Genomic DNA, 25146 nt, shown 5'->3' with positions numbered 1-25146 from the left:
CAGGGATGCAAACAAAAAATTAAATCCTCTGTGTCAAACTTCCAAAACGGTAACTGATACGTTTCTGCTTACGGATACTAATGGCAAATGGAAATAAAACCTTTGTGGAAATAGAAAAGAGCTACAAACCATATCAAGAATGTATATGGAGTGGTGGCTATGTGGCTAAGGATCTGTGCTTGTGACTGGAAGGTTGCCTGTTAAAATCCTGCAGTTGGCAGAGGAATCCTACTCTGGTGGGCCCCTGAGCAAGGCCCTTAACCCTAGCTGCTCCAGGGGTGCTGTATAAATGGCTGACCCTGCGCTCTGACCCCCAGCTTCTCTCCGTGTCTGTCTCATGGAGAGCAAGCTGGGGTATGTGAAAAGATTAATTCCTAATGCAAGAAATTGTATAGGGCTAATAAAGCAACATTATTATTATGTAAGAGAGTAACCATCTCGACAGCAGAAGGAGAAGACATGGTGCTTGTTGGGCAGCGAATGGCTGAACTCACAGTCACAGTGTTAGACACGAGCAAACCACCTGCGCATAGCTGAGCTGCGAGAAGGCTTGTTTCTGTGAGGCAAAGTGAGAGCGTGGCAAAACCTGTGCCAGCGCAAAGCGAGGGCACAGTGTCATCGTGAACTGAGATTCAGCTGGTTCCCTGTCAGCAGGGCGGTGCTTGTGAGCTCGGCAGCAGGCCACTGAGCAATACATCTCTTAGTTTGTGTCAATCAGCAGGCCATCATTTTTTCATCTTGCTTTTTGGTATTCTTACTCTTGCTTACTATATAAAAACCACAAGGCTTAACTTCGGCTTTCCCTTAGTATTATTGTTCAGATATTGTAAAGCAATCAGTTCATTTAAAATATTTCAGATAAATGTAGATTTTCTGACCCTTTGTGAAATGCAATACTTGCCAATGAGATACCTTTTAGACAAGCTGGATACCTTTTTCAATATATATGCATTCAAATATATTATTTTATCAAAATAGAATTGCAATTTTTAACTGAAAATTATTGGACACTTGGATCAATTAAATCTAGAGGGAGATGATTTAAAACAGTCAACCCGGGTGCAGAGATTGTGCCCAGGTGCAGGAGTCATGCCCAGGTGCAGAGATCATGCCCAGATGCAGGAGTCATGCCCAGGTGCAGGGATCGTGCCCAGATGCAGGGATCGTGCCCAGGTGCAGGGATCGTGCCCAGATGTAGGAGTCATGCCCAGGTGCAGGAGTCATGCCCAGATGCAGGGATCGTGCCCAGGTGCAAGCTGGGCCCAGGTAACCTTCTATCTGAGAAGCAGCTATGCTTCCTGCTGTCTATTTACATTATGCAACTTCCTGTCGCTTGAGACCCTTCCACTCTTCTCATGATCCTGTGATCAATCAGACGCTAACAATCAAACAAGCAAAGCTCCTTTTTAAAACTCCTCCTCCTGTCTGCGTCTCTTCCTGTGTTCTAGTCCTGTGTTTACCCCTCCTCTAATGCGGAAACAGCGCCTGTCTCAGATCCCCCCGGACGTCGAGGGGGAGTGGGTGTCTGTGTGAGTGGCCGTGAACGTTTGGGTTAGGCTCTTCACCCACCTTCCCACACTCACACACAAGCAGCCCAGCATGCTCTCTGAAGGTCTGGAGTCTTGCCACTCTGCTTCTTCTGTTTTAATCCAGATTTTCCTCTTGTGGAGCCCATCTGTTTCCTATCAGTAATCCCTCCGGCTTCCTGCCCTTTGATTTGCAGTTGTGGGGCTCAGGGCGAGTGTCTGTGCTCCCGGGACGCCTAGCAGGACTGAGTCCTTGTTTCCCGGCATCCTGCAGCTCTCCTCCCCACCATCTCCATGTGTGCTGTACTGTGCTGTGCTGTACTGTGCTGTACTGTGCTGTACGTGCTGTACTGTATTGATCCTGTACTGTATTGTGCTGGACTGCACTGTGCTGATACTATGCTGTAGGCCTGAATGAGCATCTCACTCTTGGCTTTGCAAAGTATTGTGTTTAAGATCAGTCATGTCAGGATAGTTTGTAAGTTTCCGTGTACATCTTTCAATCCTTGGAAAGAATCATAGAAATAACACAAAAACGGAATGTGTTACCCCTGCAGGCCACGGAATGAAAATAAAAACAATTACAAAGGGGGTAAGCCCTTCAGAACATCAAGATATTTTGTTTTTTCCAAGGGTGTGACTGATCCCAGGATCACACCCAGTCATCTTTGAAAGAGGCCAGGGTATCTGCTTCAATAATACGGCTGGGCAGTTTATTCCACACTCCTACCACCCTACTCCTACAGTAGTGCCCATTCTGTTCTCAGCTTTTAGTACATTTCCATGTGGCTTCCACTTCTGTCTTCTGTTTTATGTTTTACTGATGATTTTCAAGAAGTCCACTTTGTTGGCTTTGTCAGTTCCTTTGGGGTTTTTGAATACTTATATCAGGACTGAAAAGGTTGAATTATTTAAGCCTGTCAGTATAGGATGGGACCCCTTGATGCTGGTTGCTCTTTCTGAATTGATTTCAGGGCAGAGATGTCTTTCTTGTGACTTGGTGACTGAAACTGTGAGCAATATTCTAAATGAGGACTTCCTAGTGCACTGGATAACCACAAAGCATTATTTACCTTGATCCCAGCACCCAGCGCGATCCGGTAGCAAGCAGTACCTGATGAAAGTGCAGATCGTCTTTGGAGCAGAGCTCCTGCACAGGGATTTTCCTCTGTGGCATTCCTGGTCGGTAAAACGCTGAATAGAAACTTCTGTCTCCCACGTTATCTCCTGATGAAGGAGAGGGTGAGAAGTTAAGTGGCTTAATTAGTTCCCATAGTGCCTCTGCATCATCTGAGAAACATGTTAACACTCGCAGGAAATCAACAGAGAATGCAGCAAAATAATTACTAGGGGGATGACACATCACTTGCGAGAGACCAAACAACGTAAAACTGGTTAGAAAATAAATGCGTTTTTTTTAACATAGCTTGAAGTTCGGGCACGCGGCCTGAGCAGTCTAGCAGTCAGGCAGGGGCTCAACAGATGAGTTTCGCTCCTCCGCTGTGAATGGGAGAGAAGGTTCTTGAAACAAATTTAGAGCATTAAGACACAAGCTCCTGGGAGACTGGGGCTTAAAAAGTTAGAGAGCGCAGTGCAGCTGGAATTCAGGATTCTGGCTGTGCAGTAATTTCGGAGTGGAGATTTTAACAGGCGCAATCGCGTCAGCCCGCATTAGAGCAGGATTAAAGGGAGGCCTTAATAGGAAAAAAAAATGTCACTCTCTCACACAGACAGCTGGCTGTGTCGTAAGACGCTCATTATAATGCTTTATGTTCTCATGCTACAGTTTCTTTCCATAGAAATGTACAACAAATTACTCGGTTGCTAGCAACGTCATCTTGTGTGAGAGTGCTGGGGGATGGGAGGGTTTATGTGAAATAATTTCTCTTTGTTTATTTTTTCGGGCGAAGTAATTGCCTAGAATGTGCTTGACAGACATTCTAAGCTGTCCTAAAATTACGATCCAAGGACTCTTAATCAAATGGTTGCTCAAACCTAATTGCAAAATTTGCGAAGCTCCTTGTTTCCAAAAGACAAAGGGGGATCTTGCTGGAAGGCAAGAAAGCTATCTGATCATTAGAGAAGCCTGTAGCTCCAGACACACTGGTGAGGTGTGACCTGAAGTCTCACTGCACTGCTCAGCAGTCGTCTTAATGCATTTGATTTACTCGCCAGCTTCAGATTATCCAACACTAGGTACGTGGCAAGGGAAATTCAGAAAGTCTTAGACCATTCAGGACTGGGCAAAGAGAGGGATTCAAGGGATTTTACATCTAAACTCTTGAACAATCAACTAGTAAAATTTTGTTTGGAATACTATGTAAGATTTTGTCCCCTGTACAACAAAAAAGGATGCTGAACAGTCCAGAGAAGTAGAACCTGATGTCTGTCAGAATCTCCTACTCTGAGAGACTGAGAAAATCTAAATCAAGAATTCAAAATCCTTGTCCAAAGACAAGGGCAAATACATTCCAGTGGACTCTTTCAGATTGGACAATGACACACAAATCAGAGAAAACTGAAACAAGTGGAAAGTAAGAGGAAAACAGGAAGCACTACTTTACACAAAGTGTTGTGGGAGTGTGGAACATGCTACCCGGCCTTGTTATTGAGGCTGTTACCCTGGTTTCACTCAGTAAACAGCTTGATGAGACCCGCAGATTAATTAGCTAGTAACTGCCACCCAGGCTAGACTGGCTGAGAATGGCTGCTGTTCTGAAGTTACTATTTTCATATTGACATGATCTCTCATTTTAACTCTAACTTGATCCCTGGCGCTCAGCGTTCAGATCAGCTGGTTGTCAGAACTTGTGTGCGACCCCTGAGCATGTACGTTGCCATGGCGACCTCCCCACAGCGACAGCGCCTCAGGGCGACAGACACTCTATAACAGAGCGATTAGCAGGCTCTGGCGCTGTCCTAACGAGCGTGGAAGGAAGAGCTCTGCCGCATGCTGCTGTGCTTCAGTCGGGACCCCTCTGTCCAGCCCTGCGGACAGCTAGACTGCGGGCCGCTGCCCCATTGGAGCGTCTCCCCTCGCCGCCTGTCAGTACTGGCGCAGGCGGGAATCCAGATCGCACAGTGCATTCCTACACAGTCCTTAATTGCTCGACTCTTCCGTTTCAGATTCGTGGAAGTCGCACAGGAATTTGGCATGAGCTCAGGAAAAAACGCAGCACTGAATCGAGAGCAGAAATCACCCAGGAGCTGTTTTTGAGGTCTACGAGGATGTGCCCTTGGACTGCTCAGGAGTCTCTCGGCCAGGGGGCCTGCTGGTGCCGACAGGGGCATGTTTGAACCTAATATACAGTACGGGACAGGCGCAGCTCTGCTGGGCCTCTCATGTGGCTCAGGTGCTCAGAGCAGCACGGCACCACACCCAGACTGCAGTGACAGGGTCTCCAGCTGCAGGACATTTTGGCACTCTCTGGGCTTCAGGGGGGCGATGTCACCCCTGCACCATTACCAGTGCACTGAGCCCACTTACACACAATTCAGCACTCTGGTGTCTGTGTGTGTATGAGCCCAGTACTACACCTGTGACTGCCTGTTCAGCAGGGGTGTGTATTTGGTTGTCTAGTCTGAGTAATGAAGTGTTGAGGGATGCAAACTTGTTGTGAAATTCTGCCATTAAACACAGGGATTCTGCAGCCCAGGTGCAGAAAAACAGGCCCTGCTATCTTACTTTTTTGTGTTTACAGAGCCTGCTGTTCAACTGATCTAGGACTGTCCATGACTACTGGGGAATCTGTACATGCTTCTTAAACCAAAACTACACACATACCCTAATCCTAAACTATGTCATGCATGTAATATAAGAGGTTGGAAAGTATAGACAATACTCACTGCTGGGCAAATTGCAAAATGCAGTGCAGATTTACTACGGAGATATTGCTAAGGTTCAGGTCTCACCTTCACATCTGACTAGATGCTGTCGCCTGGATGGTGACCAAGCAGGATTGGGGCTCAACTCTAAACAGCCAACGCCTTAGACAATGACCTCAGAATGTCTGGGGGGGGGCTCATTTTAGAAACATACCTCATTGCACTATTCTGTTCTTCAACCAAAAATTGAAACAAAAAGGAAAAATGTCATTTCTTTTGACTTCTAAATAGATTTTATTTTACAGACCCTGGGAGGGGCATTAAAGTCACCCCTGACAAAAACCGGGACAAACCCAGACCAGCTGCTGTGTGGCTCCTGTGCGCTGTTGGCTCGGCCTGTGCTGTGAGGCTGTTTTTCAGAGGACAGACCCCTCATTAGACGAATCCTCCTCACCCACACCCTGTCCTTAGCAGCCGAGCTTCTTCCTTGAGCTCCAGTCAGGCATTTAATTTCCTCTTCCTGCCTGTTGTGTCATTAAGAGATTAGGGGAGAGGGCGCAGCCCTCTGGGGGCCTGGTCACAGCACACCTGACTCAGGTGCTCTTTTCTGTCCTGAGTGGAAAACCACAGAAACTCCATGCAGCATGAGAGGAACCACCCAAAGACTAAATATAAAACTGCGAATCTGAGAGTCTCAGGCAATTCGAATGTTCCCCTTTTCTTGCAGAGGGATTTGTTGTGCTGACCTGTGATAATTATCCAAGCAAACTGATTGGGTGTTTCTGCAGTTTTCCATTAGGTGTATCGGTTTCATACCAAAACGTTTACTTTGCTTTGCCATAGTTTCTCACATTATATACCCTGCTCCCTGTGTTTTTACCATGATTCCTCTGGGCTTTACTCTGTTTTTACTGTGTTGAGCAGAGACATTAACCTTTGAAGGGGATGTGTTTGTCACTAAGAGGATGAACAGTGCGGCGGAGTCGGCTGGTTGAATCAGGCCCCTGTGTGGCTGGGTCACGTGCAGCCGGAGCCGACGCCCCCAGCCCTAGCCTGCTGCCTGAAGACGTGTTTGAGGTGATTTTGTTCATGTGAGCAGCAGCCTGACATGTTTGTGCCGACAGGTTTTCATGGGAAAACGGGCTCTGCTCTCCGCGGACGTCACGCCTGCCTCCATTAAGACAAGAAACAGCCATGAATGAAGGAGCCGCCCCCCTCCCAGCGCAGGCAGAGACGAGCCCCTGCACTCAGGCTCCAGCAGGGAACTTACCTGAGCCTCACAGCCCCCCCCTTCCCCCGCCTGCAAGATAAGTGGGCTGATACTGTGTTTTTGGCACCAGGCAGCCATATGAAAGCATACCTTAAGAGCAGGTGAAGTACAGCAACTAATCTTTGAACTGAGACAGTGTTTTCCGAAGACAGAGGCTGCTGCTGAGGTGGGGAAGTCTCGGATAGACCAGCTCTGATCCCTTCATTCAGCACCTGTCTGCGTGAACCCAGGTTTATTCTGGCTTAGCAGCACAAGCCCATGTGCAGCCCAGTTTTACCTGCGGGACTTTTTAAAGAGCCAGGGACTCCAGGTGCCCAACCCCAGGCCCCTGCACAGCAGGCGTGCAGTTTCACGGCTCCTGTCTTTCAAGGTTCTGCTCCTCTTTGTACTCACTTCTGTCAGGCGTGCATCTCTGCTCCTGCCCTGCAGGGGTCACTCTTCTCTCTTCACGCCCAATTCACATTCAACGTAGCAGGGGCTTTTTAAAGGCTGGTCACAGTTCTATAACCACAGAGAAAACTATTAAACTTACCTAAAGAAAAAAAAATGTCTCCTTCCCCTAAGTCCTGCCTCTTTCTGAATGTGCACATTTAAACTCTTTACAGTCACATTCAGGAAACAGGATGGGAAACTTTGTACTGGAGCAAAACCATGTCGAAGCCCCTGCTGTGTATCTAACCGCCAGTGCCTGTTCTTCAGCAGCCCAGAAGACCGGAGAGACCTGCTGGTGATTGAGGAAAGGAATTAAAAGGACAGTTTGTTTTTTATCCTGTGAAAACAGACAGGTCGCTTCACATCACTGCACAGCCCAGGAAACAAGATCCAAGTAATCAACAAAAATGACAAAAACAGAGAGCTGGACCCACACTGATCAGAGAATTTCAGAATCAAAGTCTGACTTTAAATGTGAAAACTGGGAAAAAAAGCATGCTTTCAAAGCTGTCGACTTTATATTTAAACTGTTGATATTCCTGCAATTCTTTTTAATGATATAAATGAATTAGTTCTTAAAGGAGGTTTGGAGATTTCAGGTGACTGCAGGGACCGTAAACAAGGGGAGGGGAGCTCAGGGCCCTTCGCTGCCGAGCTCATTCCTCAATCACACTGACGCTGTCTTGCTGCAGGGCCACACACTGTCACTGTCTTGCTGCAGGGCCACACACTGATGCTGCTTCCTGCTGTTGTTTTCCTCCTGATGCCACTTCTGAGGGAAGGAGTGTGAGCAGGGTGCTTCTCTGCAGCATTTGCATGAGTGTTGATGCCGTTGCCTGAATTGGGGGGGTTGGGGAGCTGACAGGTTGCAGCCTGTCTGGAGGCAAACAGGATGTTTTGAGACCGTCAGGAGTTTCAGATGAAGATGAAAGAGCAGGGTGCGGGGTGGAGCGGGCAGTGAGGATGTCAGGGATTCCTCAGGGCAGACAGACAGTCTGGTCGCTGCCCTGGAGTACACGGAGCCCCATGGTGTCGGAGAGGAGAGGCTGGCCAGCCATAACCCTGACCATAACTGCGCCATTAATTCAGCTCAATCTATGAGTATGTTTTGATGGAAAAAAATGTGCAAAATAACCCCAGTCTATTAAGCAAAGAGAAAGTGCCTAAGATCTCAGTTGAAAGGGTTAAATACTCAAAATGACTGTTTTTTTTTTAGTACAGGAACAGTTCTTGTCCAGGAAATAGATGTGCAGAACCAGGTGAGGGAGGTCTGCAGAGGTCTTTATTTCCTAATTTAACTACTTGCTGGTTTAATTGAAACAGCTGAAGCCTTTCTGCTTCTCCAGCCGGGGGTGGCAGGTGAGGAGGGGACGTCTGCAGGGCTGTGGTTCTCAAGCACCAGAGCGCCAGGCTGGCGTTTCCCTGCTGCCAGGGGTGCCGCAGGGCCACAGCCCTCCGGAGAGCCGCAGCGGGGGGCACCTGGGGGTGTGCAAGAGGACGTCAGCAGAGAGATCTTCTCTCATATGGTACAGAGAGGTCTCTGAAGAAGACCGGACATTTGGCAGAAGTATCCCTTTTCTAACGCAAATTCAAGCAGTGGATATACTGTTCATGAGTTGGACTAAACGTTCAGGCGCTGCGATTGCTGTGCTGGCCACAGCACTGGCACTGCAGGACCCAGACTGCCAGCAGAGTCTGACCCCCCTCGCCAGCTTGGAGGGCTGCTGCCAGAGACAGGCTGGCACAGGGGCAACGTGCTGCTGGAGCACTGACAGGGCTGGCTTACCCTGCTTCTCATCCTGGCACCTTTGCCAATCGGCATCGAGCACCGTAATCAGCCTGCGGTAATGACAGGCCTCCTGCTGCTGTGTAGGCACTGTGGGCGGCTGCCAGTCAGCATTACTCATTAGAATATCAGACTGATGAGCCTAATATGGGCTGTGTCTCTTAATTGTGTTGTGACTGTGGCTATTCTGGTATCTGTGAAATGATACTGCTCCTCCTCTCCTCTCCATCTCCAGACTGGCTGTCCATGCAGGTCACAGCCAGTTGACAGCTACAAACCAAATCCCTTCCTCCAGCAACCTTCCCTCGGCGCAGCGCCCTCCTCCTGCCTTAGGTTTGACGGCAGCTTATCCAGACTTTCATTATTAAGCGCACTAGTGGCGCAACTCCCCCACCTGCTGGCCACTTGTCGCTACTGCAAGAATAAAGTTGGACGTAAAGTCGCGAAGCTGCTCGGTCTATTCCGTAATGTTTTCTTTAAATGTTTTATGTACCACTTCTCGTACTATATATATAATTTAATCTGCAATATTTCTTATATATTCCAGGTAATTTCCCAGTTGGCCGACAGACGTCAGTCTTTTTTAACTAAGGAAGCAACCGCGTCTGTCCTGCTAGGCGCTACCTGATGGTGAAAATTCAGTATTACATTTCTGACGTTTTCACATCATGAGGAGGTTATCAATAGAAAAATAATTAATCTCACAGAAAGGTTTGGGAGAACAGGGCTGCTTGAGCTACGCATTTGTAGAACAGGGCTATTTCTGTCTCTTAATGCACATCTTTACAGATAGCGAGTTAGGAATTTATTTGTTGATGCGTTGACAGATTTCTCATAGCGCTTTGTAAACTTAATTCTAATTTCCACGCCTGCATTTCGGGATCATAGGTTTTTATCGTTAAATCTTTTGAAAAGTTTAAAATGAAACGTAAATTATTATTCTTTCGAAAACAGAATTGGAAATTACCATAACACTGGTCATATAAAACTGCTTTATATGTTACAAATATTTAGTGGATGTGGAAGAAAGAAAATGGAATTAAGTAAAAATATAACTAAGCATTTAAAATCAATATTTTATTTAATAATGATACTATAACCTCATTTGAGTTAATAATACGTTATCCCTCTTCACGTGACTGTGGCGTGACGCAAATTGTTTGCTTCAACACGTGTGGGGGACAAACCGGAACTGTTCCCATGTCACATGACCGGGGTCTGAGGCCAAACCCTGGCGATATATCCCAGCAGGGTTGGAAGCTCCTCCCTCTTTCCCTGAACCAAAATGTCTAAGAGAGGTAAGAGATCGCTGAGACTGAGAATGAGAAATCCGAAGTCATCCTTAATTCCTGGGGTATTTGGTGTTTCACAGTCATTAGGTTTAATAAAGAGATTAATTAACTGTTCACAGCCGCTTGGTATTTTACGTGTATCTGTAATGAGACAAATAAAAAATTGATTGCCAGAGCCAGGCAGTCGTGACACTCGGGAGAAGCCATGTTGGGCCTCCGGCTGAAATGTTGTGGTTTTGTCCCGAGCTATCGCTCGGGTCCCAGCTGTGGGAGTAGCCGTGCGCTGGGACTGGGGTCCGAGTGTGACCGCATGCGGGTCCGGAGTGTCCGCAGACGGGCTGCGGTGCGAAGGACTGTCTCTGTCCGCGGGCCTGAGCCGCAGCCCCGGGAGCGCAGTAACACCGGAGCCGAGGAGGAGCTCGCTGGCGCTCCGTGCGGCTGATGGCCGAGCTCCGGGCCCAGAGCCGGCCTGGCGGAGAGCTCCTGCCCCGCTCCTCTTTTTACAGCCGGTTTTGTGGGTTAAAATGACGAAGGACGCGTCTTCGCCTTGCTGTGCTGTAGAGCAGTCGGGACTGTAGAGGCAGACGCGCTGAAGTCCAAACGTGTAGTGTCGTTCCTGATGTGCTGGCTGTACAGACAGGAGCTGAAGTGCTGCACTGCTCAGCGGCTGAGAACGGAAGGTGGAAAGCTCTTGCAGGATCGCGTGTAGAACCTGCGGGCCGGGCCGGTCCTGGTGCCTCAGGTTAACGAGTCTCTTTCTTCTGCTGCCTCTGTCCCGCAGGACGCGGTGGTTCATCCGGCGCGAAGTTCCGCATCTCGCTGGGCCTCCCGGTGGGCGCCGTCATCAACTGCGCCGACAACACAGGTGAGCCGTGCCGAACCGAGCCGTGTGGGTCCTGCTCGCTGGGGATTGACCGGGGACGAGCCCTCCCGAAAGCGCTCGCCTGGCCTGCGCGCAGTGGCGCGGCGAGCTGTCGAGGGAGGGGAGATGAAGAGCGCCGCTGATGGGTGAGGTGGCAGCAACGTGCTGTTCGTCCTCAATCCACGGCGCGACACTTGCCGGCTTGAAACTCAGCTTCTCTCCTGACACCCTTGTCCCCCTCCTCTCCGCGTAGCATGAGATGGACAATCCGGCTCAGATTTCCAGCGCGGAGCTGTCGGCTCACTGTCCGCCCCGCTGTCTGTTCCAGGTGCCAAGAACCTGTACATCATCTCTGTGAAGGGCATCAAGGGGCGCCTGAACCGGCTGCCCGCTGCCGGTGTGGGCGACATGGTCATGGCCACGGTGAAGAAGGGCAAGCCGGAGCTCAGGAAAAAGGGTGAGTGCGGCTGGGGCTCGGCACAGGCGAAGGCTGCCTCTCTCTCGGTCTGGGGGCAGCTTCCAGTTACAGCCAGGAGACGAGACTGGTTGCGTTTCTTGCTGGGTTTGTAATCTGTGCGTATTCTAGTAATTATTTCAGTTTCGATTTGGGTGGATTCTAAACATTATCAGTCCCTTTCTGGTTCCCATATTTAAACCCAAGAAGAACAGACCTACCGAGGTTAACCTCTGGTAATGGGCAAGTCTTCATGTAGAACTTTAGGCTGCTGAAATGTGTAAGCAAGAGCCGTGTGCAGCTCACAGATGCACATAAGGCTGGATAGTGTTTAGCTTCTTGGGAATACCGGGAGAGTTTCTCATTGTCTTGAGATGTGCACAGTGCTGCTAGTTTACAGGATGGGTTCCAGAGCTGTTGCTGCTCGGTGGAAGACTGCTGAAAGGTGATGGTTCTGTAGTGTGCCTGTTCATGCCAATGTGATCCATGGGCCTGTGGAGCCTCTGAATAGTGTGCGCCAGTCAGGAACAGTGTTTTCCTAGCTGTAGGGTGTTGGGTCTGACCACTTGAGTCCTCCTTATTTAAATATGTTGATGATCTTCTTGAGTTAGATTATTTGTAGAAATGTATTCATATTCTCTTCCCCCTGGAGAGCTGCTATCAGGTAGCTGATGCTGCACACATGCCTACTGTATCAGCTACGTGATCATAGAGATTCCAGTGGTGGCAGTTCTACTATGTTATTACATATTTGGGGCTGCAGTTTTTAGGCTGACTAAAAGCAATTAACACAACTGTGTACATGTGGTCACAGGGGGGTTATGTGTACAAAGGGATCAGACACCAGACTGCAGGGATGTTTGCGGACAGTGGATGTCCAGCTGTCCCAGCTTGTTCCTGGAAGTGGCCCTAGTCTGCCGCCTCCCTTCTGTACACGCATACTGTCGCACTAATTTCGCTGGATAGCAGAGCGTCCAGTTTGTGGTACCTGTGGTGTTAGTGTGTTGATCTGACACCTCCCCCTTCAGAGGGATCCTGCTAGGCTCCCAGCTGCTTCAGCCAGTGGAGGCTGAGTCCGGTGCCCCAGGCGCCACTGCTGCTGCGCGCCTGGGCTCCGCCACCGGATGGCGATCGCGCGCTGACGTGTTGACTTTGCGGTGTGCGCTGACCTCCCTCTGCGGCTCGTTGCAGTGCATCCTGCAGTGGTGATACGGCAGCGGAAGTCCTACCGGAGGAAAGATGGGGTGTTCCTGTACTTCGAGGACAACGCGGGGGTCATCGTCAACAACAAAGGAGAGATGAAAGGTGAGTCGCCGGTCCTGCGCGCGCCACCCCCCCCCCCCGCCTGCCCTTCTTAAAGCACTTGCCCCGCCTGGTGTGCAGTGGCGGGGTGAGCTGTCGTGGAAGGGCACAGGAAGTGCGTCGCTGTTGGGTGAGAGGGCAGCTGCGTGTGCTGCAGATTCTCAATCCGCGACGGGACACTCGCCAGCCGCTGGGACAGCCCCTCGCAGGGTGATTGACACGAGCTGTCAAACCTCCTTTGGTCTTTCCAGCATCCTTTGCTTGATTGGATATTGTCCACCGGACAGCCTCTCGTTTGCGCCGTTTGTGTTTTCGTGTTCCTGCCCTGCCGCCCCTGTGACGGGGTGTCCCCTCCTCTAGATGCACTGTTACAGCCAGGGGTTTGGGGGGCGTTGTCGTGTCTGGAGTGGTTTACCTGTCTGTTCCCTCATGCCAAGGTGTCTGTGAGCCTGTTGACTCCCTGTTTTTTAATCTACTGATGAGTTGCTGATCCGCTGAGTTAACTCCAGGACAGCTGTTTGGGCGCCATGTTATGCACAGTCTCGGATGGGTAGAGCTCCTGTGTGTATATCGGCGTCTCTAGCAGGTGACCCTGCAGCCTGGCCTGTGTGCCGGGTTCTGAATCAACTCTCTCCTGTCTCTCAGGCTCTGCCATCACTGGCCCAGTGGCAAAGGAGTGTGCGGACCTGTGGCCCAGAATCGCCTCCAACGCCGGCAGCATCGCCTGACACCCCCGTCTGCCCCTGTTTGTACAAACTCAATAAAAAAAGTGGTTTTGCCCAAAGACTCCTGCTGTCTGGTCTGTTCTGGGGGACACCTCCTCCCCGTTCTCTCACTCACAGCTGACAGGGTCATGTGAATGTTGATTTTAGGTGTGGACTTTCCTTAACAACTGACCTGGTTTTCAGTGCCGAGTCTGACGTGCTGCTGCTCTCCAGGCTGTGTCCATGAGAATGGTTTATTACTGTGAAGGTGCAGGTGGGAGCTTGGTGGACTGCTGCTTGAATCCACACCAGGTTAGTTCCACAGGGCTGGAAGGAGGGATTCCAGACAGCTGGTCCATGGAGATGCTGTCCTGTTCTGCTCCTCCTGGGCTTGGTCTCCTTCCTTCAAACTCTGTTTTCCTGAAATGAGCATCCCAACCCTCTGGGCCTGCCTGTCCTGCAGTCTCGTGAGGTGATCAGGCCGAGCTGGTGCTCTGCACACGAGAGGGTCTTCGGGCTGAGCCAAGGCACAGTGAATCCAGGGTTTGAGGGCATTTGGACACAGGAGTGTCTGGGACCTCCACACCTTGTGCTGTTTCTTGAGCCCCATCAAGGATGAAAGTAAAAATTCCTTACACTTAGATAGCCCTTTCCAGGTAATGGGGATCCCCTCCATCACCACTAGTGTGTAGCTCCACCTGGATGATGTGACAGTACTCTCCCTACACACCAGGAGGAAGGCAGAGTGCTGAAGTCAGTTCAGAGTTGGGGATTATAAGAAGGCCAGGGGAGAATTTGGCCAGGATGCTGGGGTAACACCCCTACTCTTTTCAAGAAACCCCCTGGGATTTTTATTGACTACAGACTCAGGACCTTGGTTTTGTCTCATACAAAGGATGGCGCCTTCTTACAATAGGGTCCCTGTTGCTATACTGGGGCATTAGGACCCACACAGACCACCAAGTGAGCACCCCATCCTGGCCCCACTAAAACCTCTTCCAGCAGGAACCTCAGGTTTCCCAGGAGTCTCTCCTCCAGGTGCTGACCAGGCTCACACTGCTGAGCCCCAATGACCTGCAGGTGGTAGAGCTGCTGAGGAAGCTCCCTGCCACGCGAGGGCAGTGTGAGTGGACAAGTTCTGGATCCCAAGTGTCCATACTGGCTTGTGAGCAGCCCGGAGAAAGCTCTACAGCCGAAACATTTGTTTCTTTCTTCACGTTTCAGCATGGAGTAAACCTTTACTTGTTCCTTTGTCTTTTTCATATATAAAGTTTAAATTTGCAGCGGAAGGCAACCATTTGCCATTATTATGAGCTCATGGACGTGTATGTGTCTTACAGAACACCAGGGTCCTCTATAAGAGCAATAATCCGAGTGAGTAATGGCTGTTGATCAGCTCTTGTCTTTCCAGAGTCTGACTGATGCACTTGGGGCTTCATCCCTCATCCCAGCTGTCCAGCGAAGTGAAACTGTCTATTACCTAAAATCTAGTTCAGACTTTTTTTCTAACTTCTTGTTTAAGGAAGAATATGAGTACAGTGTTTTTTTTTTAAGTTTAAAACTCGCTAGTCTTATCCAGGTTACGCCTCAGAAGCCTTTCGCTTAATGTGACCTGTTGCGTGACTGTGTCACAGGCTGCACTCGGCTTGAGAAGGCAGTGAGGGGCTGCAGCACTTCTCACTGAAATAACAGTGACGTCATCCAGCACCGTCACCCCCACGCGGGCTTGTACAGCCCCCGCAGGCTGCTTACCTCCGAAAGCCCTTACAGATAAAAACTGCATCACAGCTATCGCCCTTCAAATGTGCTAATTGGAGGCTTTCTAGAACGTGAATGGCGCTGTTCATGGTTTTCTAACAGTTTTTCAATTTTATCATCCTTTTTTCTAAATACGGTCTTACCTCACATTTTGAATGTAGTTTTTTTTTTCATTTATTTATGGAAATATCACAGAGGTACACTAGTCAACTTATCAGTGTTTGTAAGATTGTGTTTCTGTTAATTTAATTTTGTACATTGAGGCATTGCATGGTAAGTACAGTGCAGTACGAGACCTTCTACAACTAGAGACCTTCTACAATTACAAAATAGACTTAGACACTCCTACCACCCCAGAGAAGCCCAGAGCCCTGACCAGTGTCATGGTGTTGACTGTTCAGGTCACTCTGGGCTGCAGGTGAGCAGCCTCAGTGGTCTGGTGGCACACAGGTGAAGCTCCAGCCTGGGTATGATGGGCATTGGGGTATCAGGGCAACACGCCCACCCTCCAGCAGGCAGAGACTGCCCAGCTTTGGCAAGGTGACATCATTCCCCCTGCACTGACTGCAGCCCCTGGCCATGGGGACGAGTCTGTGTAGCCCAGTGCTGCAGAGGGGAGAGAGAATTAAGAACAATTCACTGGAGTTCTGTGTTTTCATTTACATTCTTTAACTTATACATGAAGTGTGTGACGGCACATTGAATGCAAGGAGTCACAGTAATTTTCATCAGTCCGTGTTGATGAAGTGTTGGCGTCTCACTGCTCTTGGCTCTTGGGCTCCTTCTGTGTGGAGTTTGCATGTTCTGCCCAAGGATTTTCTTTCATGTGATGTTGGCTGAGTAACCTGGAGGGAATTCCCCCTGTGTGTGTGCCTTCGGAATAGCTTCCCAGCAGCGGATGTGTGGCTTTTATGAAGTGCCTGTGGTTTGGTGGCAGCTCTGCTCCTACAGACTTGGAGAAAGTGATGCAGTTGAAAAAAACTATTACTGCAGTTTTTAATGAAGCAATAAGGAGGAGAAACTCAGTGTTTCCCCGGGAGCTATGATCCTGCCCCCTGATCCTGGACCAATTCCCTTCAAACCGGTGAATCCAACAAAGTCTTCCATGCTGGTTGCCTCTCCTTGACAGCAACGTTGTGACTGAATGCATTGCAATCGCGATGCCCGTAAATACACCTCTGCGTGAAAAAAAAAAATCTTCACAATAGATTAATTGGTGTTGGAGAGTTTGGGGAGTCCTGTCGTGCCGGAGTGACGACACTTCTTACCGACCCACAGCAGCCGGCGCGCCGGCTCGAGGAGACTGCAGGGTTGCTATAGTAACGGCATAGGTGTCTGCCCAGGTTGCAGCCGGCAAACAGAGCAGTGTTGATTTAAGGCACGTCGGCACAGCATGCGTTGTCCGGGGGTATAGCTCAGTGGTAGAGCATTTGACTGCAGATCAAGAGGTCCTCGGTTCAAATCCGAGTGCCCCCTTCATTTTTTTTTCAGTCAGCAATGGGTCTTCAGGAGCGAGTCTGCATTGTAGGACCCAATTCCAAATTATCCTGAGATTCACGTTAACGCGTGTGATTACGTGGAAACAGTGTTGAAAACTTAGATTATTTAAACAAGCGAAGACATTTAAAAAATACTAAAAATGCAAAAAGGAAAGCAAGTTGCAATAATATCAATAATTAAGCTTGGAGGAGCAAGGAACTCCCCGGACTGAAAGGGCTCGGAGATACAGCTCAGGGGCTGAGCGTTTCATCGCTGGGCCGGAACCAGGTGACCCCCTTCTCTAAAATCAACAAAACATGCAATACCATGACCAGTATTTAGGGCAACAAAATAAAGAATGAACAACACTGTGGTGTGTACTGTATCTGGGAAAAACAGAGGCTGTGAGGTATGACGTGCTCTCTGTGTCTGTCACCTTTTTCAACAGGCGATACCAGGACACAAGAGGCAGAATAAGGCAGAATAAGATCAGATTTATTGTCTTCTAAGGGAATTTGTTTGTGGACACACAACACTTCTGTCCATTTGAATATAATGCAGAAAAAAAAACATTGCACATCACTCTATTGCACATTTATAACACATTTTAAAACATATTGCACGCAAGTGGATTGTAAAGGTAAAAAATTTGTGTTTAATAATTGTTTTATTGCCCTCCCCTCGCCCCCGGGTAATGATAACTGCACAGATACCGTATCTCTCGAAGACCAGGTGGGAATCTGCTTTATCGGCAGTAGCCGTGTCACGCTGCAATCCACAGCCGGCAGCCCACTGATGCTCAACAGGTGTGAGCCTGGTCAGTACCTGGATCGGAGACCTCCTGGCGAAAACTAAGGTTGCTGCTGGAAGAGATGTTAGTGGGGCCAGCAGGGGGCGCTCACCCTGCACTCTGTGTGGGTCCTAATGCCCCAGTATAGTGACGGGGACACTATACTGTAAAAAGGCGCCGTCTTTCGGATGAGACGTAAAACCGAGGTCCTGACTCTCTGTGGTCACTAGAAATCCCAGTGCGTTTCTCGAAAAGAGTAGGGGTGTAACCCTGGTGTCCTGGCCAAATTTCCCGTTGGTTCTTACCAGTCATGGCCTCCTAATAATCCCCATCTCTGAACTGGCTTCATCACTCTGCTCTCCTCCCCACTGAGAGCTGGTGTGTGGTGTCCAGGTGGGGCTGCACGCTGGTGGTGGTGGAGGGGATCCCATTACCTGTAAAGCGCCTTGAGTGGAGTGTCCAGAAAAGTGCTATATAAGTGTAAGTTATTATTATCATCATCACCTAATCCACTTCAATACGGAGAAAAAGAGCAAAGAAGGAGAAAACCCGACCGTCCAGGTGAAACTCCAGTGTCTCCTGCATCTTTAACAGCTCTCACCGCCGCCGGTTCTGCAGCCAAACACGTCTTTTACACAGAAACTAGTGATGAAGAAATGTTCCGGCATGACGCCACATATTTCTGCCGTATTTACAAATATGCAACAATAAAATCATAACGAGCAAGTCTCTGTCCCATTCATAATAATAATAATAATAATAATAATAATAATAATAATTGCTTACACTTATATAGCGCTTCATTCATGGTGATACTGTGCAATGTCCCCAATAATACAAGCAGCAACATCCTGTTCCATAATCCCAGGAACACAGTGAGACAGGAGTGGTTTCAATGTTTTCTCTTAAATTGGAAAAAGACAAGTAAAGCAACGCACATGAGCGCGGAGGAGGAATATGGATGGATACTGCATCTGTCTGCTCGACAAACGATGTCCAGTTCTTGGGTCAATGTTCCTAATGAGATCGGGCTGGTTTTTGTTTTGTAATAAGATGTAAACTTGACATTTTCGTGAATAATAAAAATACGTCTTAAAAGTTATTTTTTCATTCTATAACATTTGATTCACCGTTTCTCTTCCGTTTTCCTTCAACATTTCATTTGCTCTCAGATTTTTCATGACTTAAATTCCCGTCCTGTTGCCGCGTGCCTTTAAAAATGCGTCTGTGTGACTGGGCTGATTGTAATACACATCGCACTGTAAAATAACTTCTAGGAGTTTGCGAACACATGTGCGTTAATTGCGCACGGTGTAGTTTGTAGAATACCACTTGCGCAGCGCCCCTCCTCTTCCCCTGCGCTGGATGACGTCATTCAAACGAATTTCCGGCTCGGCGTCGACAACAGGAAAATAACAGAAGAGGCCTGAACTTTTCTTCTGGGCTAAGACAAGCATCCCTGTCGGCATGGGAGGGGGCGATCTGGTAGGGTTTCTGCGATTTATTTACTACGGGGAAGTTGTTGTCTGTTAAGCAGATAATTGGTTTTTCCGGCAGTGACGAGTGCGCGATGTTCGGGAGACCCGAGCCTGGGCCTAGTGATTCTGGTGCCGTTTCGAGCGGTTTCCCACTCGAACAGAAGAGAAGCCTTTCTTCGCGAGTATAGTATGTCCGCAAACTGGCGCTGGAAGACGGAGCCCAGTGTGTAGCTGTGCTCACCGAGCGGTGTTATCCGTGAGGTCTGGAGCTGGAGGGCGCATCCTGAGCTGCTGTCGACACCTGTCACAGGGTTAATCGGGGGTGGTTACCCAGTAGTCGTAGTAACTATCCAGATTTTATTGAACAGTTAATAAAATATACATGGGCGGTGTGGTGGCTCTGTGGCTATGGATCTGCGCCTGTGGCTGGAAGGTTGCCGGTTCGTATCCCGCGGCCGGCAGAGGAATCCTACTCCGTTGGGCCCCTGAGCAAGGCCCTTAACCCCAACTGCTCCAGGGGCGTCGTATAAATGGCTGACCCTGCACTCTGACCCCCAGCTTCTCTCCCTGTCTGTGTGTCTCATGGAGAGCAAGCTGGGGTCTGCGAAAAAGACAAAATTCCTAATGCAAGAAATTGTATACGGCCAATAAAGTGGTCTTAATAACAAATGCTTTTTCCCAAATAGAGAGCCTCACTTCTTGGGTACATGTAGGTAAACAGTGATGAAGTGATGTCATACTGGGGAAAGACCTGCTGGGGTCGGTTCCCATGGCGACACAGGTGATGACTGATTTGTCATCACAGGGAGCATCTGGGGGCACCAGGATCTCTGTTGCTTCCCCTGCTCCACTCTGTCTTCATTGATGTGACACGAGTGCATGTGTGTAGTAAATGAAACCTTTAAAATAAGCCCTCCCTCCCTGTGACAGAACCTGAAGAAGAGCTGGCACCCCCAGACTCTGAAGAACATCGAGCGCGTGTGGAAGGCGGAGCAGCGCCATGAGGCCGAGCGCAAGAAGATCGAGGAGCTGCAGAAGGAGCTGCGGGAGGAGAGGGCGAGGGAGGAGATCCAGCGCTACGCGGAGGAGACGGGTGCTGTCAAGTGAGGACCTGCAGCCCTGGTTTACTGTCGCTCTGTCCCTCTGGTCTTATAGATAGACACTTTATTGATCCCGTGAGGGAAATTGCAGTGCAACAGCAGCTTAACACAGACAACACAGCCACAGTGTAACGAATGATACAATAATAATAATACAATACAATACAATCAGTACAGTGAGGGGAGCACTGAAAGAGTTACTCATAGTCCAGGACACACAAAGAACAAACCAGAACAGTACACAAAAAGTTGTATTGCACAATATAAGTATAAATATAAATGTATTGCACAACTCCGTGGCATATATTGCACAGAAACGGTTGTAAACGGGAAAGCCAGATGTAGCAGACAGTTTACTGTTCAGTTCAAAAACAGGTCAATGTTATACGCCCCCCTCTCCTGGCCGTTTGCTTCCCCCCAGTGCCTCACCTGTCCCCCTCCGTCTCCCTCTGTTTCTCTTCCTCCCTCGCCTGCTCCCCTGCCTCTTGGCTTCATGCACCCGCGTGGCGCCTGCTGTCCTAAACGGGCGCGCCTGTCCCACAGGAAGAAGGATGACCGGCTGGACTGGATGTACCAGGGGCCTGGGGGCCAGGTGTCCCGTGATGAGTACCTGCTGGGCCGCCCCATCGACAAGCAGATCACCCAGCAGTACGAGGAGCCCGACAGCGGCCCCTCTGCCCAGACGGGTCTGCTGCCCGGCTCCATCTTCAACCCCCCCTCTGCCGCCAACGCCCACGACATTGCTGCGAAGATCCGTGAGGACCCCCTCTTCCTCATCCGGTGAGCCTGAGAGCTGAGGCTGTGGACTGAGGACGGCAGGGAAGCATAAACTGAAAGAAACACAGCAGGGACAGAAACCACATTGAAGAGAAATGTGCAGATCAATGTGGGAAAGGGGAAAACAGGAAATACTATTTCAAAGCCTGGCTGAACAGATGAGTCTTTAGTCTAGACTTAAAGACTATAAAAGAGTTTCCGTTTCTCAGATGGGAGGGGGGTGAGTTCCAGAGCTGTGGAATAACGAGACTGGACGTGTGTGGCCAGAGATGCTTGTACTCATAAGAAGGGGATACTAAAAGCTTCTTGAGCAGAGTGTAAGACCCTGCTGGTTGTGTAGGCAGAGTAATGAGAGGCTGAACTAACAGGCAAGAGAGCCTGAATGTCCTTAAGAAAATTGTAAATGACTGTGAGTTTCACACATCTGTCCCGTTTACCAGCACAGAGCTGGACACGGCCCATTTCAGCCAAGCGTCTCTTCTTCAGTCTGACGCCTTGCAGGGGCTGCAGGTGACAAGATGGAGACGGCTTCAGCTCCAGCTTCTCCAGTTTTTAAATTTTACCTCTTCCAGTTCTGCTGTTTCAGTTGTGAACTTTTTTTTCAGTAAACGGGAAGAGGACAGAAAGAGAGAGGTGCTGACCAACCCTGTCAAGATGAAGAAGATCAAGGAGATGGTAAGAGTCTCTGCACACACCCCCGTCTCTCGCTCCAGCCATCTGCAGCTCTCAGTTCAGATTGCTTGGTTTTAGCTGTCCTTCACCACTGCTGTCTCTCCCCAACAGCTGCAGAAAAACCTGGAGAAGAAGAAAAAGAAGAAGGATAAGAAAAAGAAGAAGCACAAGAAGCATCGCCGGCATAGCTCGAGCGAGGAGGACTCCAGTAGTGACGAGGAGCAGCCATCCAGGTGTGGCTACGACCCAGCCTGCCTGTGCCTCTCTGTGTGCCTGTCCCTCTGTCTCTCCTGTGGCCTGTCCTTGCAGAGTAGTGATGAACCCATATCTGTCTTTCAGGTCTCGACGGAGAAGTACCAGCCCCTCCCCGCCCTCCTCACTGCCTCGCCTGCCTGGGTACGGCCTTCAGGTGAGTGCTGCCATCACGCTTCCACAGAAGGTTCCCCTGCACCTTCAGTTCACTAACCAAGTCTTCGGATCCCCTTATTTTAATATTCAGCTGAGTCACAGGGTTTACATATTAAATTCCGTCTTATATCACATAAATATTTGAAGGCAGGGGTCTCCTTCCCTGGTGCTGGAGAGCCCCAGTCCCCTGAATCAATCCCCTGAAATTGTAGGTCACCCTGACCTGGCAACATGTATAGGTAAGCAATCAATTAAGCAACTGAGTTCCTTGAATGAGGAAACTGTGGCCCTGGAGAGATTAAATTAATTCTTCCATACAGTCTCTGAATTTCTTTATGTACCGTACACCTACAACTGCAAGCCGGATTCTCAGGCTTTGATTAATTGTCCGCTTGATTGACTTTTTTTCTACTGTTGAATCTTGTGCTCCTACAGTTGCCGGCCAGCAGGAGTCGCCAGCGTGCAGCGTCTCCGGACCAGGAAGCAGCTGCAGGGCGGTCAGGGCTCCAGGGTCCGAGCCGCTCGCCACACAGGAGCTCCAGCCACGGCACGCAGTGAGCTGTCGCCCTCTCCTGCCCCCGCCTGCACAACTTTAGAAAGCACTTCCAAACTTTTTTTGTCAGGGTTTTATATAGTAATTATAATAATAATAATTAATAATTGCTTACAGAAATTTGGCCAGGACACCCGGGTTACACCCCTACTGTTTTCGAGAAACGCACTGGGATTTTTTTAATGACCAAAGAGAGTCAGGACCTCGGTTTTACGTCTCATCCAAAGGACTGCCCCTGTTTACAGTATAGTGTCCCCGTCACTATACTGGGGTATTAGGACCCACATGGACCGCAGGGCGAGCGCCTCCTGCTGGCCCAACTAACACCTCTTCCAGCAGCAGCCTTAATTTTTCCCATCCAGGTACTGACCAGGCTCACGCCTGCTGAGCTCCAGTGGGCTGCCAGCTGTGAGCTGCAGGGTGATATGGCTGCTGCCTATGACTATGACTGTCTTTTTGGTAAACTTGGTGAAATAAAACAGTAGTTGAGAATTTTAACAGAACATCTGCTTGCTGGACCACTGCCTGTTGGACGGTGGATGTGTGCGCTGCTATCAGGTGCTGAACCTGAGCGTTTTTCCCCCCTGCCTGCAGTGCCCGCGGCGACAGGGAGCAGAAGCACCGGGGCCAGAGCCCCCCGCCCCCCCGGCACCGTGCTCACCGGCAGCATGGCTCCAGCCACACCAAGTAAGTGAGCGTCTCCCGCGGCGCGGGGCCGGCTGCGCTCGGCCTCGGCTGCCTCTGAGCCCCCTGTTCCTGTCCGCCCCAGGCGGCTGTCGGCCGAGGAGCTGGAGAGGAGGCGGCGCGAGATGATGGACTTCGCCCGCTGGCGGGACGAGGAGCGGGCTGGCAACGTGGAGCGGTACCGCGAGGAGGAGGAGCAAGAGAAGGCCCGGGAGGCGCAGTGCGGCCGAGACGACAAGTTCATCCGGTGAGTCACGCCGCCGCCGCCGCCGCCGCCGTGCTGGCTGGGGCGGGGGGCTCCCCGACTCCCTGCAGGGCTCTCACTCCTGCTCTTTCCTCCCGCCTCGCTCCGACACAGAGACATGAAGCTGCAGAGCGCCTCCACCTCCTCTCTGGAGGACCGGGTGAAGAGAAACATCTACTCCCTGCAGAGGACTCCTGCGGCGCTGGAGAGGAACTTCATGAAGAGGTAGCGGAGGGAAGCAAGGGACGGCGTGAGCGCGACGGGGAGAGACGCGTCTCAGGTTTCGGAGTAGATATGGTATCCCGGGTCCCTGTGTTCCCCACTGCCGTGTCCTGATAGCGTGTTGGGAGCAGCCAGCAGGCAGCACTGTCCAGTCCGTCAGCCTGCATTCTGTCCTGCCTGTTCATGGTGTCTAGCAGCATGGAGGCAGACCTGCAGCAGGCTTTCTGACACCTGAACGCGGCACAGATCAGAAGGGTTTTGCTGAATACCGCTGAGATTACAATCCACGGTTTTTGGTACCTCCAGCTGTAATGTTACAGAACAAGATAAGATAAAGTAATAGATACTTTTACTGTATGTGATAGCAAAGCCCAACCCAGTGAGTGTGTGGTTTAACAGCCTGTGTGCTGGTGTTGTACCTGACACTCAAGGGACCGGAGTCACGGAGAACAGTGTTCAAAAGGAAATGCCTGCAGATTCAGATCAGTGTCTCTTGGTTATAACTAACAGTCTAGTTTGGTTAATTGTTTCTTAAATTGAGGAATCCATTATTTTTTCCAGAAAGTCAAATTGAACCTTGTGGACAGATAGGGCTCTTTCCTGCTCAATGCTAAATTCTGTAAGTGTTGCAGAAAAACAACAGGTCCGTCTCCACAGCTCACTCCTCGTCCCCAACTTTCAGGCTGCTGTGTCCTCTGGGACAATGTCAGGCTTCCAGAGCATTTTGCTTGTTAGATTGGCAGCTTGTCTCTGCAGGTATCTCTGCGAGTCAGTTTGAGCAGAAGAGCAGGAGGGCGGCTTTGTGATTCTGGACAGAGTGTTCCTTCATTCAGGGAAGAAAAGACTCGTATTTCCTCCTGAGATTCATTTTGATATATTTTATACAGGACAGTTTTTTTTTTTACAAATCTGAGATACTAATACAAATACTGTCAAAGCCGGCTTTGTTTGCAGTATTTATTCTGGACCTTGGTTTGGTTTTTTCAGAGATGCATGGGAGTTTATTCAAATGTGTACATCTGCGTGTTAAGAATTTAATTTCTCACCTCCAGACTGTGGACCTCTCACTGTTTCAGTTGTCTCAAGCGTTGTTGTATTATAATCAAGAGCTGTCTTTCTTTTTCCTGGAACATTACTGTAAGACAATGCAAACAGCACCATGTAAGAATATTGCTTTTAAAGATTAAATTTTAGTTATGTCCTGTGTCAGTTGTCTTAATGTCTTCTTGCAGTACGCAGTCTTCTTGCTGAAGTCGAGAATGGTCCATGTTGCAAAGTTCACACAAACTTCACATATGTTCAGTATGTACATGCTTGCCTGCTCCTAAAGGTTTAGTGCTCACCTGTTTCTAGAGTACTGAGCAGACTGACAGCACAAGACGGGTCTAAACTCCTCCTCAGGTCAGCACCCCAGCAATGCAGCTGCCTTTTCAGACAGCTGGGTGGACAGAGCGATCAGGGCAGAGAAAGCGAGTCAGTGATTCCACACTGTGGCCAGAGTCAAAACGTGTCTTCAAGTCTTAAGACA

The 25146-nt window shown here is 49.6% G+C and overlaps 2 protein-coding genes, 1 long non-coding RNA gene and 1 other non-coding gene across 4 annotated transcripts; 3 read left to right on the top strand and 1 right to left on the bottom strand.

Moving 5' to 3' along the window:
• The first annotated feature begins 10035 nt into the window (after positions 1-10035).
• rpl23 (ribosomal protein L23) lies at positions 10036-13533 on the top strand. Its single transcript, XM_006638336.3, has 5 exons — positions 10036-10137; positions 10913-10996; positions 11322-11450; positions 12639-12752; positions 13395-13533. The coding sequence occupies exons 1-5, from the start codon at positions 10125-10127 to the stop codon at positions 13475-13477; spliced, it is 423 nt and encodes a 140-aa protein (XP_006638399.1). The 5' UTR covers positions 10036-10124; the 3' UTR covers positions 13478-13533.
• Positions 13534-15377: 1844 nt separating this feature from the next.
• Positions 15378-18877, bottom strand: LOC138225465 (uncharacterized). The gene is made up of 3 exons (XR_011183900.1): positions 18267-18877; positions 17786-17925; positions 15378-15817 (listed from the first exon to the last, which is right to left on the bottom strand). It is a non-coding gene; the product is annotated as an uncharacterized lncRNA (long non-coding RNA).
• trnac-gca (transfer RNA cysteine (anticodon GCA)) lies at positions 16616-16687 on the top strand. Its single transcript has one exon. It is a non-coding gene; the product is annotated as a tRNA-Cys (tRNA).
• Positions 18855-24822, top strand: cwc25 (CWC25 spliceosome associated protein homolog). Its single transcript, XM_006638382.3, has 10 exons — positions 18855-18965; positions 19889-20061; positions 20602-20838; positions 21441-21510; positions 21619-21740; positions 21847-21916; positions 22351-22469; positions 23063-23155; positions 23238-23399; positions 23511-24822. Exons 1-10 carry the CDS (start codon positions 18948-18950, stop codon positions 23623-23625), a joined length of 1179 nt encoding a protein of 392 aa, XP_006638445.2. The 5' UTR covers positions 18855-18947; the 3' UTR covers positions 23626-24822.
• Positions 24823-25146: the final 324 nt, after the last annotated feature.

Source organism: Lepisosteus oculatus, chromosome 28 (assembly GCF_040954835.1).
Source record: "Lepisosteus oculatus isolate fLepOcu1 chromosome 28, fLepOcu1.hap2, whole genome shotgun sequence".
NCBI lineage: Eukaryota > Metazoa > Chordata > Actinopteri > Semionotiformes > Lepisosteidae > Lepisosteus > Lepisosteus oculatus.
Note: the sequence above shows the minus strand (reverse complement) of the source record. Positions and strands in the feature narration are given on the sequence as shown.